This window comes from Phasianus colchicus, chromosome 4, assembly GCF_987193195.1.
Source record: "Phasianus colchicus chromosome 4, bPhaCol1.hap1.1, whole genome shotgun sequence".
NCBI classification, from domain to species: Eukaryota; Metazoa; Chordata; class Aves; order Galliformes; family Phasianidae; genus Phasianus; species Phasianus colchicus.
The window spans coordinates 25,223,696-25,240,300 of record NC_143439.1 but is presented as its reverse complement, the minus strand read 5'-3'; the positions used below and the strand labels follow the sequence as shown (position 1 = coordinate 25,240,300).

The following is a 16,605-nucleotide window of genomic DNA, read 5'->3' as shown; positions in this document are numbered from 1 at the left end:
CCATCTTGGCTTTTGTTTGCAACTTTTTGGGAACAGTTTCATAGAATCATACAGGTTGGAAAGACCACTACAATCATCTGGTAATATCATCAGCTTATGCCTGTCACTACTGTAGGCCATGTCATTCAATGCCATGTATATATTTTATATATATATATATTTTTTTTTTTTTATTTTTTTTTTTTTAAACAGCTTCAGGCATGGTGACTCCAACACTTCTCTGGGCAGCCAGCTCCAACACTTCATACTCTTTCTCAGAAGTTTTTCCCAAAATCTAACCTGAAGCTCCCTTGGTGCATCCTTGAGGCCATTTCCTCTTCTACCTCCAGTTACCTGTGAGAAGATGCTAATCCCCACCCTCATCACAACCTCCCTTCACATAGTTGTAGGGAGTGATGGGATCTCCCCATAACCTCTTCTCCAGACTGAACAATCTCACTTCTCTCAGTTGCTCCTCATAATACTTGTGCTCCAGACACTTCACCAACTTTATTGCCCTTCTCTGTCTTATAACAATCCAGGTGAAAGAGCATGTCACTAACTGTTTCCTCCTGAATTGTGGGAGGTTTATTTTGCTCTTTGTCTCTGCCCTGAGGATAACTGGTCTGACTATTAAAAACTGAAAAAAGGTATTGAGAACCTCTGTCTAATCTTGATGTTTAAGTTTTTTTGTTATTTTTTGTGGGTTTTTCTCCCCAAAATAACTTTCTTAACAAAAAGTATTGAGGCACAGGAGAACTATTTTACACTGCTATAAACAAATCCAGTAAACTAGAAAAATTCAAAAGATATCAGGCATTGTAAACAGTAAAGCCTGAACCCTCGAGCTGGCTACAGGTAGGTGACAAAAGTGGGAACATTCAGTAGCCTCTCTGTCTGCATTCTTTTTTTCTTAAACAATCCCCAAATTTAGGAAGAATAGTATTTTCTGTTCCTTCTGCCTACAGGAGAAGGAATATATTAATTAAAAAAAAAAGTTGAAAGCCTGAAATGCACGTAGCTTCTCCTGCATGTTTTACGAAGCACTCCTGTAGCAGACAGACTTTCCATATAGCCTTTCTGGATCTGTTTACTCCACTAAAGCTAAAAGAAATGCAGAGTGAAAGTATTTCCATCTGCTTTACATAAACACTGCGAACATACCAGAGAGTACACAGGAACTTGCAAACTTCCATATCCTGTCTCTGATAGTGGTCGCTCTCACTGCTATAAGAAACAGGAGACAGCAATGAGATAACCCTATCACCACAGAAAGCTGTTCCCACCGTCTGAAATTGATTTGTGCTTTTTCTCAAAATAACTGTAAAAACTATGACTAACCTTGACACTCCTGCAAAGAAGCTGCATGCTCTGTAGCCCTCTGGCATTTGTGCTAGATCAAATTTGTTGACTTTCCGGTGCATTTCCAAAAACATCTCAAGATCACACCTCTTGCTCAACTATATTGCCAAATGAAAGAAGAATTTTCTTTCCTCAGCTAGGAGACACACACTTCAAGTACAGGATTTTCAAGTGCAAAAATTGCAGACAGTAGCAAACACAGCCAAGGACAAATATCACACCAACAGCAGTAAATTCTTTACAATGCAAAAACCAACCTCAGGATGTATCAACAAGGTTCAAATTAGACAGTGGTTTTGATCACTACTAAAATTCACATTAAGTTATTTACAGCTTTCTTTCTGCAGAGACATCGTAACAACCTCCAAGACATTTCCCTCATATTCCCTGCCTTATCAGTGACTATCTACTGGAATATAGTGAGACTAGTGCTGCTTTTCAGTAACAGAAACATAATTTGGCAACGGCAATCTGAGCTCCTTAAAAAATTTAAGGCATGATCTAAAACCAATCAGAAGTATTTCTTTTTTTTTTTTTTTTTTTTTTTGCACATTTCTCATATTCTGCTTACCTGTAATAAGTCCCATCTTCTTCAAAGTAAGCTCAAAAAATAAAAATAGAAAATGGAGCTTTTTCAGCATGAGCAAGCAAACAACAAGGAAAATTCAGCATTTAAAAAAAAAAATTGTGTATAATCTATAATGCTACCTTTCGTAAACTAACTTAAATTTTCCTTATAAAACTTAAAGAATGTTATTCTCTGATACCTGAGGTCACACAAACTTCATTTCTTGTGTAAAAGTCACTGTTTTCAAAGACAATAATGAAAAGTCACAATGAAAATGTGTTGTATTTAGTAGGAAAACAAGTGAACTAGTAGTAGGATTCAGACAAAACTTCGGAGTGAATTTCCATTTTGCATTTCACCTTTTTACCAAGTTGTATTCCCCTTGTTACTGGGTATTAATTCATTAAATTAAAACATATAGAATATGTTAACGTATAGAATTTCAAAGCTAATTTTTTTTTTTTTTTTTTTTGATTTTGATTTTGGCAGAGAGGGAGAAGATTTTTGACCTTTGGAAATGATGAGAAAAGAAACAAGAGATAAGACACAAGATGATTATATCATAGAATAATAGAATGGTTTGGGTTGGAAGAGACCATTACTATTACCTAGTTCCAACCCCTCTCCAGGGGGTACACACTCCTCCCACTAGACCAGGTTGTTCAAAGCCCCATCCAGCCTGGAAATCATCCAACATACTCAGTAAAGACTGTTCTGTGCAGACATGATTTGGAGTAGTTTCTTCTATAAAAGTCCCCCCGTGTTGCACTATTTTTTGCACTATTTTTATCACACGTCCCTTTTTTGGTAGATTTTACTCTGAAGAGTCTTTTACATACTCATATTTTAATTTTATTTAACAGATTTCAACCTGTTGTATTGGCTTTTAGCTCAATGGACTGTACTAAGTAATTCCTCGTATTCTTTGTATGCATACATGTGAAAAAGGTAAGCAAATACAACAACTTGGTTTTCACTTTTTGTTTTCTTTTTCTGCTATTTTTCTGAAATGATCTTTATCAGGACAGCAAAGAGGCCATAATGTGCTCTTAACGTAGTGGGGAATAGCTTACAGTTAGTATGAGATACACTAAGAGCCAGCACAGAGACGCAAGCTTCCAAAATAACTTGCACTGCCAACAATTCTGTTTAATAAATAATTAGTTACTGACTAATCTACTTTAATTTTCCAAACTAAATAAAAACATTTTGAAGACTTATTACACAATATAGAGGAAGAAAATTCTAACGTTTACATTCCTTTCATGTAGCAGCATCACTTTGTGTACAACGCATGTGCAGAACTAGATGAATAAAAATAGCAAGTCCTAAAAAGAATTCAAAAAATACAGTTCTTTTGAGATGTACACCTGCATTATTTTCTCCATAAATATTTTGATTAATTCAGGATCCCTGCAAAGAACAACCTTACTATGAATCACCTTCTGTTTGGCTGGTTTTCACAATGCCACAGGAATGTTCCCACTCTGAAACGTATGTTTAATTGGAAGGAATTCATCAACTGTTTAGAGTAGGAGAAAAAAATTAATCTCCATCTGTTTGAGAGCACAGTACTTTTTAGAATACTTGACTCAATAGTAAGTTGTCTCGAAATTTTTTGATGATTTCTCTACCTCAATAAGAACTTGAAATATCTTCAGCACAAACAGAATGGATTCTAATTTTTCTTTTATGTTCTTCTTTCCTTTCCCTTCTCGCTGCACACTTAATTTATCTACCAAAGCTTCTAACAATTGCCTAAGAATTCTTTTATCCAGGAAATCTAAAATGATTGCAATTTACCAAATTATTCAAGCTACAAACATTCTGAAAAGAAAACTTTATGTCTGGCAACACCCATTAGTTCCAGAAGATGAATGGGTTAAATTTTAATGTGTTATGATGGAGTCCAGTACTGCAGAGCAATCTAGTCATCCCACAGTGTAAAGGAACACCATATTGCAACACAAAGGTCTCTGAACAACCTGTACAATTGTCAGTTGATATCACGTCAATGCTAATTAAGTAGAGATGACACAACTTTTGTAAGAGGGTATGGGGAAAGACAACAGGGGAAAACTTGCATTGTTTTCTCGAGTAATATTCAGCTTTAGGAAGTATCTTATTTATATATTGCTTACCAGTTCTTCCTAAGGAAGAAAACAAATGTGTACTCAAATCTGAAAGGAAAGACAAGTTAATCTTGAATGCTGCAGAAGTAACATGCAACAAATAGAAACTGTGAGGAAGAGATACAAGTGTTCCTATAACGTAACTGAGCTTACAAAGTATTAAGATTCCCAGTGCCTATAGTAGATAGAAATTCAACTAGATTATATAAATTAATGTAATAATGCCATTCTTTTCAGAAGAGCTTCTAGAAGGACATAACTGCTTACATACCTTATTGATGTATCCATTTAACTGATTGGATATGAGATGCTTAAAGTTTTTATAAAATAAATTAACAAATGTTTCTCATTTCATACCTCTTTTAGATGTCTTATTTCTGATAGCTAGTGAGGGATCTGGAGTGCGAATCTTATGAGGAGTGGCTGAGAGAACTGGGATCATTTAGTCTGGAGAAGAGGAGACCCAGGGAAGATCTTATTGCTCTCTACAGCTACAGAAAAGGAAGTAGTGGTGAGGTGGGGGTCAGCCTCTTCAATCGCATAATTTGTGATAGGACTAGAGGGAATGGCCTCAAGTTGCACCAGGGGAAATTCAGGTCGGATGTTAGGAAATTCTTCTCCAAAAGTGTGATTGGGCACTGGAACAGGCTGCCCAGGGAGCTAGTGGTGTCACCGTACCCAGAGATGTTCAAGAAATGCTTAGATATTGCATTAAAGGACATAGTTTAGTGGGAAATACTTGTGGTAGGTGGGCGATCAGACTGGATGATCTTGGAGATCTTTTCCAACCTTGGCAATTCTATGATTCTATGATATCTTAAGTAATAGCTACCAATACAGTGTCATGAACATTTTCCATATGAGCAAATTATTCATACAAAGCCAAGGATTTTGTGCTCTTGAATGGGTAATAAGGACAGATCAATAAACTCACATGCAGGACAGTTCTCCTGAGTTTACAGGAAAAGCCTGGATAAGAATTTAGAGCAAGTCAACACACATACACGCTTAATATAATCAGAACAAACAAAACCAAAAGTCATAAATGCACTGAGCATCAGCTCAGCCCAACTTATAAACTAGGTTATAAGTTGTGAATCAATATCCACACAATATTTGATATTCTACAGACTTTTTTTTTTTTGGATTACCTTTTTCCATGAAAAAAGACATATATACACAAACCAAACAGCTCTCTCAGGGTCTTAAACCAATAGGATTTTTTTGGAGGGGAGAGATTAGTGAACAATTAATGCATGTCATTTGAGATATCTGAGTATTGAAAGTAATGACAAATTGAAAAAGTACTTCTGAGTTCAGAAATAAGAAAAATACAGCTTAACTGCATGTACTGAAGACATTAATATTGCAATGACTCAGTTAGAAGGAGTGTCTGCATATTAAGAAAAAGGAAACTTGCAGTGGTTGACAAAGCATTTCTCCTGGAAATGTTTGTGAAGTGGGTCTTGGCCACTTAAACACACGGTAATAGAACAAAATAAAATAAAACAACATAAACTAAAATAAAGAACATAAACAAAGCAAACACATAAGATTATTCTTGGTGCTTTCTTTTGTGCGTGTATTTCTAAAATAAATGAAACTTACTCATTCACAGAATGAAACTCCTGTGGCTGGACAAAGGAAGATCAGTGGTGACCATGGTTGGAGGTACTGCAGAGCCAGCAAAGCAGCAGCTGAATGTACATTAACCAAAACAGAAAAGGATTACAGTCAATGACAGCACCAGGCTAGCTTCCACTTTGAGAAACGTGCAGGGAGGTTCATAATTCCTGAGAGCAGAAAGCTCTGTATCACTTTGGCAACCAGCAGGAATGTATCAAGATGTGCTCAGAACACAGTGGTGGTTCTCTTACAATATACCATGCATCACTAATTGAAAACCTTCAGAATTTTTTTTATATAAGCTCTCCCTTGAACTCATAATATTGCTTTTTCACCCTTCTGTAATTTAACACAAGCTCTTTTCTTTATAAACATACTTTCTAATCTCTTTCTGATCTCTTTTTTTTTTTTGTTAGGTAAACATATGTGTATATACACATCATTTCAGTGATACAAATATAGAAAAACTCTCTTACAAATGAACAAGCCAGTAAGAAAGTCCAAGACATCATCTGACAAATAACAAAATAGCGTCAAAATTTTTTATCTGAAACAAGTGAATTTTTCACAAGCTGGAAGCATGTGGGACCGCAGCTGGGTATGATTCACTCGTAAATTGTAAAGACAGATTCAGTGCAGTAGGGGCGCACAGTGAGTGCCACAGCAGGCAGAGAAGCATGAGATCCCACTCAAATAATATGGCAGACAGACAAAAACTGCTGCAAGCTGAAGAAGCAAACATATATTCTCTGTAGAGCAAATTCACTCCCGTCCATTGAATCTACTTTCAAGTAGTCTTCCTTTTAATGAAGTAAATTGTCACTTTAAACTGTGAACCAAATTCTAAATTAAACATATTTGTTCTTAACAATCTGTATGCAATATACAGTAATGCAGCTGTTGTAATAGTGAAATTTGTCACTGTACCTTAGCACTAGAGAGTGCCAATCAGAGCACAGTCAACTCAGTGTGCGCCTATTAACTCATGATGTACAAACAGCTACTGGTTTATTTTTTTCAGATCCTTGTGTTGATTACCCAGTATATACAAGTGCTAGTACACTGCAAACAAAACAGAAAATGTCTATTAATGTTTATTAGCAGCTTCTCTTTATTTCAAAGGATGAATCATCTCTTGGCTCCCCGAAACTCTGAGCCACTCCTGCACTGATTCATACTCACTATTATTATTATTATTATAGGAATTGCAGTGAGATACGCCAGTCCGTATAACCAATGCCATAACACATCTGATTCATCCCAGAAGGCTCACAAACAGTGAGCACAGCATGATACCAGGATGCACACAGCAACAGAAGTGTAAAATCAGAAATCTTAAATATATTTGCTGTAGGACTAGCAACTCCATAAGGCTCTGGGTAGCTGTCAGCAATCCGCTGCTGCTCAGAAGTGGTTTAGATAGAATTAATAGGTACAGAGTCCTACAGGCTCCTAAGGCAACAGAGAAAGAGACCACTAGCATATAGGCAGGGCATCACTGACAGGGAATCTTCTCATCTGTGCTCATCTCAAAAACAAAATTAGTGCAGGGACCTCTGACCTCCAGAGATCAATTCCATCATTTAAGTTTCTCCAGAATTTTGAAGAATCTATCAATAAATGTGTGCATACCTGGTAATTCTCTACTTAAGGATGTTGCTATGAGCCTGTAACTACCACACATGATAGGAATTTGTATCTACATCCAGAGTAAATTGGGACTCCAGTGCAAGTCTTGGAAACTCCAGAAATACCCTCCTGGAAACAAGGAAAATAAAAGGTGCAGTTTCTTAAATCTATCAGTTACACATGCAGTTGCAAATGATTTTAGCAACAGGAGAAGTGAAATGTAGTCGCATAACTTCTAGCATAGCTTCAAGTGATAAAGATCCTGCTGTGACTCCCATCAGTACAAAGTTGATATCCAGGTTACAGGTAATACAGCCTCAACTCCTCATCTCCCATCCAACTCTATAGCAGATCAATTATGTGGTCTACTACATTTAATCTAAAGCAGCTTACAGGTTCGGTAGAGCATGTTTTTTTCCTTCAGGTGATATTACCCTTTCTTGTTCCTCTCACCAGCTTTTGTCTCTTGGAAACTGAATAGAAGAATAATTCCCTGGTCTATCAAGATGCAAGTTAAAGAGACTGTAAAGGATATACTTGAGCTTCCTTAGTCTAGAATGCTGAAACCTTGAAAGTGTTATTCTAATGAATGTAAAAAAATAAAACAAAACCTCATTCTATTTGTATTGTATATGGAGCTGAGAAGTCTAAGAGAGAGGAGAAATATCTCGTTCTGTAGTAGGTAAATAAGATATTTCCCTGCTTCTCATACATCTCGCTTGTAAATAAAATGTCAAAAGTTTGCTACTCAATTTAACATAGTATGATTCTCAGATAGGATGTTTCACCTACATTCATTGTGACAATAGTCACAAACAATTTTCTTAGATAATGTTTAATTACTAGTAATAAATCACCTTACCTCACAAAATCAAAAACAAACTTTATTTTATTTTAAGAAATAATTGTCATTGAGTTCAATGCCCTGTCTTATGCAAAGGCTGTATGGATTCCATCTCCATCTATGAACCACTCAGTAATCATAGAAAAAAATCATAGAATAATTAAGGTTTGAAAAGACCTCCAAGATCATCTAGTTCAACCATCCACCTATCACCACCATCTCCCCACTAAACCATGACCCTTAGTACCACCACATTTATATATTTTTTTAAACACCTCCAGGGACAGTGACTCCATCACCTCCCTGGGCAGCCAGTTCAAGTGCTTGATCAGTAATCGCTTATATTCAGTGTTCCTTATATTCTGCTACAGGCTAAGTCAGACAAGAGAACTGTTTATGAAGAGTTTCTGCACAGAAATATTAACATAAGAAAGCACGTCAGAAAGAACACTGGACATTTTGTTACCTTTTGAATTAGAATCTATACAAAAATTGACTCAGGTGTAATCTTTTTAAAGCAGAGAATATTTTCATTCTCTGAAGAAGTAAAATCTCAACGACTCGACTTATGATTATTTTTAAACCTTTGGTTCTTAACATTCTTCCACTAATGCATCTGGCTTTTTAAAAGTGCCTCTGATCTTTCCCTTTTTCCCCACCACACAATAACTGCTTTTCCACAGAAAAAGCTCACTAAGCCTTTCTTATCTTCATTTTAGTACAACTCTTATTTTCATTAACTATCCTGTTCACTCTTCCTTCTACTTACCAGTTTTTTAGTTATTTTCTTTTGTGTTTTTAAATTCACATCTTCAAAGCTCCCAATAACAACAGTGTGATGGTGTTCTTAAACCAAAGTTTTTTCTACAAGATCTGGGAAATAAAGATTATTGCTTCTCTCCTTATCCAGTGCACAGCTTCCCCCCTCAAACCCTGGTGTTGTTGAATAAAAATGAAAATTGTTAATTGCAACAAAGCAGCATAGAACAGTAAACACAGTCCAATCTTGCAGTATTGTAGAATACTACTATGTGAATGTGAGTACTAATACAGAAAAACAAAACAAGAAGCTCACAACTGATATTAAAAAAGTTGTGAGAATTCAAACTAAAGAGAGAGAGAATAAAGCAAATTAGATTTATCCAATCCCTCTAGCTTATCCATCTTCAAACTTGAAATTAAAGAAACAAGATTTCATTTTTTTTTAATCTTTTCCATCTAAATGTTTGAAGCCACGATAAATCTGTTCAGTAACACAAAGAAAGAATGAAGTGACCTTGAGAATGGATCCGTAACAACTGTATTATTTATAACTACAGTTTCACTGACAAGACATCAGATTTCTGTACAGCAATGTTCTTTTAAGCGATAGAAAATGTCACTATCACGGTTAGATGAGATAAGAAAGGACAGCTTTAAGACCGATTGAAATTCAGTGGCCTATTTTAGCATATAAGTACGCAAATTTGCACTTGAATGCTCTATGAAGTACTGTCACTGATGTGATGAAGTAAAATGTTTTGAAATTGAGCAAACTGAGCATGGAACAGGCTGATGTCAGCTGGCCAAGTTATTGACACACATAGTGATTCAGCTTTGAGACCGGATGCCATTGACCCAGGAAACAAACACAGACATCTCTAATTCCCACTTAATTCCTCTTACATTATTACTCCAAACATTGTTTGAATATTTCAGTTTTTGATTGGCTCATTAATACTGGAATGAGAGCTATATGCTATCTGTCACGCCTCATGTGTCATCTTTGGCTTGACTAACCAATTTCAGCCAAGTAAACTCAATGTGAGTTTGTTATCTCTCAGTATCTTTGATTATAAATGCCTCAGGGCAGTGACTGAGACCTCAACAAGGTACTGAAATCTACTAAACAAACATCAGTTGTTAACCTGTACAGTAAGTTTCCATGACTTCACTGATTACAACACACTTTTCATGACAACAATTACCAGCCAGCTACGGAAGTTCTTGAACATGCTACTAACTTCGAAAGCCAATTTAAATTTAAGCAGCATACTGAAACTGTTCAATAGCCAGTGCAATATAACATAAATCCTCCTGACACCAAAATAAGAAATATCTTCGCAGAAGACCTTTTTGATAGATATTTTTGTTTAGCTACCTTCTGTACACTGGCAAGTTGTTCATTCACATCAATATACTCACCGACACACACAAAACACAAAACTTCTATATCACTAATAAGCAACTTACCTGTATAAAGCACTAAAAGCCTCAACACTTCCTTGAAACCCATACAGATTTGGCTGTGCCAAAAAGATAAGAAGAGGCCAAGAGGAGGAAGATAAACAAGCTTGTTATGCCTCCAAGACTGTAGCATAGTTTTTGTGCACTGCTACAACACAGTACGGTAGTAGATACAGCTAAACACAATAATATTTTATAAGGTGATGACAGATGGCTCTTTCTCACTTAAACACCACTCCAATTTTTCCAGTTTCCCATGGCTGGTGTCAAAATCAAATTGTAGGAAGTCCAAGTTTTCACATTCTTGCTTTCCATTACCCTTACACTCAGTAAGAAACAATGCAGGTTATAAATGAATTAATTACATTCTAAGAGCACATTTAAATGTCTATCTGTTGGCAACCCTTAGGCTGTACTACACAGTAATCACTCATGGCTCCTATCCATTCCTCAACACAAACAAACAAAAAAACCTCTTCTACTTCATAGGTTATTAATTGATAGTTCTACAAACTGAAATTTACAGAATATATACTACAGATTCAATATACTCTTGAAGGCTTTCTTAGTCAAGACACACTGATGATGGTTCAACCTTCATTCTTTTCCAGCTGTGCCGTCTTGTTTTCAGATACTGGGGAACATTGGGGTGGTAGGGCAAACATTTTAAACTAAGAAATTGAATCAGACAACATTATGAAAATAACAAGATTGTTTATCTTAACTGAAAAGTCTCAAGCATTGTATGTAAAAACCCCTCCAGAGTACATATCAATAGGCTGGTAACTCAGATTACAGTGAAATATCATTGGAGGCAGTATGTAGAAATTGTCAGGTATATCATTACTGTGTGATAATGATTTATTTTCTCCTACTTTTCCACTTGTAGTTAGAGAAAGTTCCTTCATCATTTTTCTAAAGAACTATGATCAGGCAGCCGCATGCAATTTGCAGCCTTATATTCTCATAAATGGACTGGAAGAATAGTTTATCTTTTCTGCTCTAGGACACATAATGTGAATATTAGCATCAATTACACATTGCATTACAATTTCATTACAGTGGTTTATGATGTAGATAGAAATTTTTTTTGAGCGCTTTAAGGTTATATTTCATCTGTTGCTTTGTGTTTTTTTAAAACTGTTTATTTCCAATTCTTCAAAATGTTCTACATACCAGTGTTTTCAAAACCCTTCATTTTCTTTTAAATCTTTGCACCAGTCTTGCACTGGGAACTCACAGACTCACCTCCAACAAACAGAAGAAACATGGAAATTAGGAGATCTTATTTGCCCCTCCAACTTCTCACTTCCCTATGCACAGGATAAATCCCTTTGTGTTTGGAACAGCCTATAAAAAATTTGAAATTTAGAATAGAGCACTTCTCTCAAAATGGAATATTTCCAATTCCTAAGGTCAGCATAGGCTAGACTCTATATTGATAAAGCCAAATCTACTACTTTTTCCTACTTTTTTTTTCCTCCTTTAAATAATGAACAGATTTATATGATTCTCTGACTTACTTGCTCAGTGTGGTTCTGTGTTCCATAATGTCATTTCCTAATAGCTTCAGATAGACTTCTCATTTCATGAATTTGCACAGTTGCATTTGAAATCCACATTTCATTTCCATTTCATACAGCTACAATTCTTCTACAATCAGAGGTACAAATAATAACTTTACCACTATTTACATGCTTTTTTCAGTCTGAAGATTTAGAGGAAGAGTAGAATGCAGTATTACATCAGAAATGTAGGTAGATTTTTGCATTAAAACAAATACTCCTAATATTTCTTAAACAACAGTCTAAACTTTCTCTGAAATAGCCTTATGAGTCTTTACAGTCTTTGGATACATCTCAACTCTGTTCAGAATACCTATCTGCACTGTGAAAGCCCTTCTTGGTACTCCTAGATCACAGAATCTCTTAGATATCCTGCTCAGCTTTCTCTGGAAAACAGGGCTAACAGTTGTCTTCAGAAAGCCTCCCAGGTGCACTTTCCAATCCTTTGGAGACACAGCACTTGCTGTTTAGCAAAACATGGCAGTCTCAAGAGAAATCCACTGGACATCTTCCAAAACACCACATACGTATTAAAAAACAAAACAAAAAAACTCCACAAACATGTACTTCTGTCAAAATACAGTTTTATGAAGTTTGTATTCTCCAAGATGGATTTCTACATGCAGTACAGGCTTTCTAGACATTTCTCATGAGATGTGTACTGTATTTCCATAATTAAATAGTTTTAAATATCAGAAATCAGTTTTGTGAGTGCTCATTAATTACAATAGGTGTAAAAGACCATTGTGTTGAATGAAGTACACGGCAGCAAAATTCATACTGGTACAAACACTTTTAACAGGCAAGGTGCCTATTACTGAACAGAGGCAGTTAATTTACTTTCAAGGACCAAAACCAATACTGTGAGTATGATTTTGTTTGCTTGCTTCTTAACATCAGTCTCTTCTTCAGAAAACCAAAATATTTGTTTTTTCCTTACAGAAATTTACACTGTGTATGTTTTGATGACAAGCCTTAGCTCCAGCTTTGCCTTTGGGGTAAAAGGTATAAAATTTTTTCATCATCTTTGGTGTTCCTGCATTCTACAGTATAGAAACAGCCACCTCACTGCTCAGGGTGCTTATGCCTTCCAACCATAAAATGAAGAAGGCAAGAAAGTAATTGTATATTTAAATAAATAATGCTACAACCTAGCGTTAATGGAAGTTACTAAAATTCTATATCTCTCAAGATTTAACTAACTGCAATAATAAAACACCTACTCTCTAATTATCTTAGTTATAAATGTCAAAGTTATCACAACACTGCTTTGGTTTCTGCAGAGTAGTTTAGAGGTTAGTTTATAAAATGCACCTACACTGCCATCTTGTGGGAAGTATGAATTTTGCATTGATTGGACGTTGGATCAACAGCTTATCAAAAGGAAACTGCATTTTAGTACAGTGCTGTTTCTTATTGAAAATGTGAGAGTTGGGGTCATTTTGTTGTTGTTGTTGTTTTCTTTCATTTTGTGGGAGTCATATAGATTTTTATTATTGTTTAGATGGAAGTTTGTTGGTTTTCAATACAACACCGTAATTTACCTTGAACCAGTGACAAACTCATTTAATATCCTCAGTTTCCAGAATCCTTTTGAATCACATCCACATCACTACAACTTAATCTCTGGATACTAGATGGCTCCAGTAAGGTCATAGTAATACCTGTACAACATTTCTGCTCCTCAGAGGACCTGTCACTCAATGGAATTCATGGTTAAACTGGGATCGACTCCTTAGTGTGCACTAGGAAGGAAGCATCTGTGTAAACTTTCCATCACCCTTTATGGGTTAAAAATACGGTGTTTCACCAGTGTGGACTTTGAGAGCTCCAGAGCAGTATTTTTCACTAATGGCTAATGTGTAAACATTTAGGGCTACATCAGGTACACTCAGTAAAAGCATGAAAACTTGCATAATTTCCTAAATTTCATTATCGTGAGATTGATAATGCTGAAGAAATCACATACAAAAGTTTAAAAACCAAAATATTACAACACAAGATACAAACTTTTACAGTGTGAATCAAAACCACAACCAACAAAGAACTGGGATCAAGTTTGAAGTTATGTATATTTGCTCCAATTACTCTTTTTTAATGGTCTGTCAATTTGGTATTTTTTAATAAATGTGTCATTAAGCCTTCCACACAATCACCAGAACATATTATATCTTCACTTTAGTCCCTGCAAGTCCTTCTTCCCCCTCTAGCACAGGCCACTAAGTATGAATATATCTTTGTACAGACTACATACTCCCAAAAATACCTTGTCAGTTTCCAGGTGCTGAAGATTATACATTTTCTTTAGATGGTATTTATTATTTGTAGCAGAAAAATAACTAAGTCCTAAGATACTGAGTGCCAGAAAAGAGGTCATTTTTGAATCGTTTTCCCACAAAATACAGATAAACAAGCCCTTGTCCAGAGTGTTTGGGACAGTTTACTGGGGAAAGGCAAGGAGAAATGACATTAATCATAAGCTTCAGTTGAGAGAAATCCGCAACAGATCTGCAACTTCCTCAGTTAGGATGAACTACCTAGAAAGAATGACCACCACTGATGTTTCCAATTCAGAAAATATATACTGTTTAGCACAGAAAGAACAAGGAGAATCCAATTGGATAATTTGTTTTGGAGGTCCTGGCACTACAAGAAACTCAGCACTAGTAAACTAGAACAGGACAAATTCACCAAAACTGACTTTACTGACAATTCTTACTATTCTCTAGTGTTTAAGATATCACCACTAATATGTTTTTCCAAAGGAATATTTTGAGATGATATTTGAACTCTTTCAGTAATAGTACTTCTTGGCCCCTAATGTAACATGGCTACAGAATAAACAAATAAATTGTAATGCATAGACCATCACTTGGGTCACAAGAAACCAATCTTCTGTAGTACATCTCTCAGAGCTCTGTTCTCTGCTTACCTTTAAAGAATAATGAATATTTTCTTCCCAGAAATTGCACTTCCCTGTAGCTGTCTGCAAAAATAGTTACTTAATCTTCATGTTATTTAGTCTTCATGTTCCTATTGTTATTTTCTAATATTTTCATCAGACCATAACCTAGAATGGTGATATTTTGTAATGAATACAAGCTAAAGACTAAATGTCCTTCAAAATCTTCTTGTGGCTTGCCTACTTTAGGAGGAACCAACCAAACAATTGAAAAAAAAATTAAGTGAAAAAAGAAAATGAGCACCATTCAAGATTTTGACAGAAACACTTTAAATTCAAAGCAAGCTTTTCTACCCTCATGCTATTCTTTTTCTATTCTCCAATCTTTTAGTCAGAAACAACAAGACGACTAATATGTCATGGAAAAAAAATCTGCTCTTAAAAAGAAAAAAGTATAATAATAAAACATACTTTTTATTTCACCTTTATTTCACAGATGAACATCTTGGTGAGGGTAACATTACCTGTTGTTAGAGGCCTTTCATTTTCCACTTTGAAAACTACTTCAGAACAATTTTAATGCTTTCCTCCTAACTCAGAACCAAACAGGATTCACTTGCTGTACCACGAAGAACAAAGAGTGACAGCAGATTGCAAAGCCATCCTGCAAGATGGGTCCTGCATGTACTGCTTATGCTTGGCTCTGAGGCAGGATGCTCAGAGGTTGGATGAGCAAGAGCTTTGAATATGCAGTCTCAGTGGTCTCAAAGTCGCAGACATAGACATCTGGGCCCCACATCAGGACTGAAAAATGGAAGGTTTGCAAATGTGCAGCACCCTCCTGATGGCAATTATGATTCCTAAGCCCCAGTTTCCATACCTAAAAGGCTGGAAATCTATTTTTATTGCCTTAGAGCTGGACATCAGAAGTCACTTAATTTCAGAGCTATCATCTTTGAATGGCTGTAAAGACCACAGCTCTATGTTCCATTCAATAAAGAACTGATGTTAATTCCCAATTTCTCGGCATCATTTGAACATCCTTCTTCAGAAGAATTTGTGCCCCTCTTTCCCAGAGCACACTTGCACAATTTCTTGCAGATTCTGAAGCACTAACAAGTTATAAATATGTGCATCAAGATGTCAACGGCCACCTTAAGGTCAGTAAAAATGGAGTATATTCTGAAAATCTGTAGATATCAAGAGAGAGAAATATTTCTGGGCTCCTTTAGGACCTTGGCTTTGCATTTATTCATACATACATCTTAGCAAAGCCCCTAACTTCTAAGTGCTGTAAAATAGTACATTTACACATTCCTGTTATCTATGTGACTTCCAAGTCCAAGTAATTTTACTTGCCGTTTTCTCATTAAGTGTATGTTTGCACATTAAAGAAAGTTTATAATACTCAAAGCATTCATCATTGTAACAACTAAGTATTTTCTATGATAATCTTCCTTGAAGTCAGGATATTAATTTATCAAGACAGTGTTTAAGACAGATAAGGAGATGACAGTGCTTTACGCTTAAGACATATTTAAAAATATTTAAGTCAGTTCATAAAAATTAAAGTGACTATTCTTTTAGTGCATTCATATTTATCTATTTACCCATTTCCTTTGCAGTGTAGCTCAAAACACCACAAAGACCTAAGAATGGAAAGAAACAGAGCAAACAGCAGCTGTAGTTATGAGCAGTGATCGCTACCTCCAAAAGAAGTTGTATGCCCCACTCCTCCTTGCTGTTGAAAGGGGGTAATGATTTCTGCAGGT

At 35.8% G+C, this 16,605-nt stretch overlaps 1 protein-coding gene across 6 annotated transcripts in view; it reads right to left on the bottom strand.

Moving 5' to 3' along the window:
* Positions 1-16,605, bottom strand: part of LOC149918129 (uncharacterized) — a 44,865-nt gene that overhangs the window by 8,663 nt on the left and 19,597 nt on the right. For 2 of the 6 annotated variants that reach the window (XR_016466402.1, XM_090140071.1), the window contains exons 1-7: positions 11,890-12,012; positions 11,615-11,716; positions 5,650-5,738; positions 4,051-4,089; positions 1,913-1,943; positions 1,321-1,439; positions 1,144-1,206 (exon numbers count right to left, since the gene is read on the bottom strand). Coding sequence is in view for 5 of the 6 variants with exons in the window: in XM_090140071.1 (XP_089996197.1) it covers positions 1,144-1,206; positions 1,321-1,415 (158 nt within the window). In the remaining variant the exon portion in view is untranslated. Of the gene's footprint in view, positions 1-1,143; positions 1,207-1,320; positions 1,440-1,912; positions 1,944-4,050; positions 4,090-4,975; positions 5,011-5,649; positions 5,739-11,614; positions 11,717-11,889; positions 12,013-16,605 lie in introns of those variants that run through there. The other 4 variants (XM_090140074.1, XM_090140072.1, XM_090140075.1 and 1 more) reach the window with 4 other exon arrangements.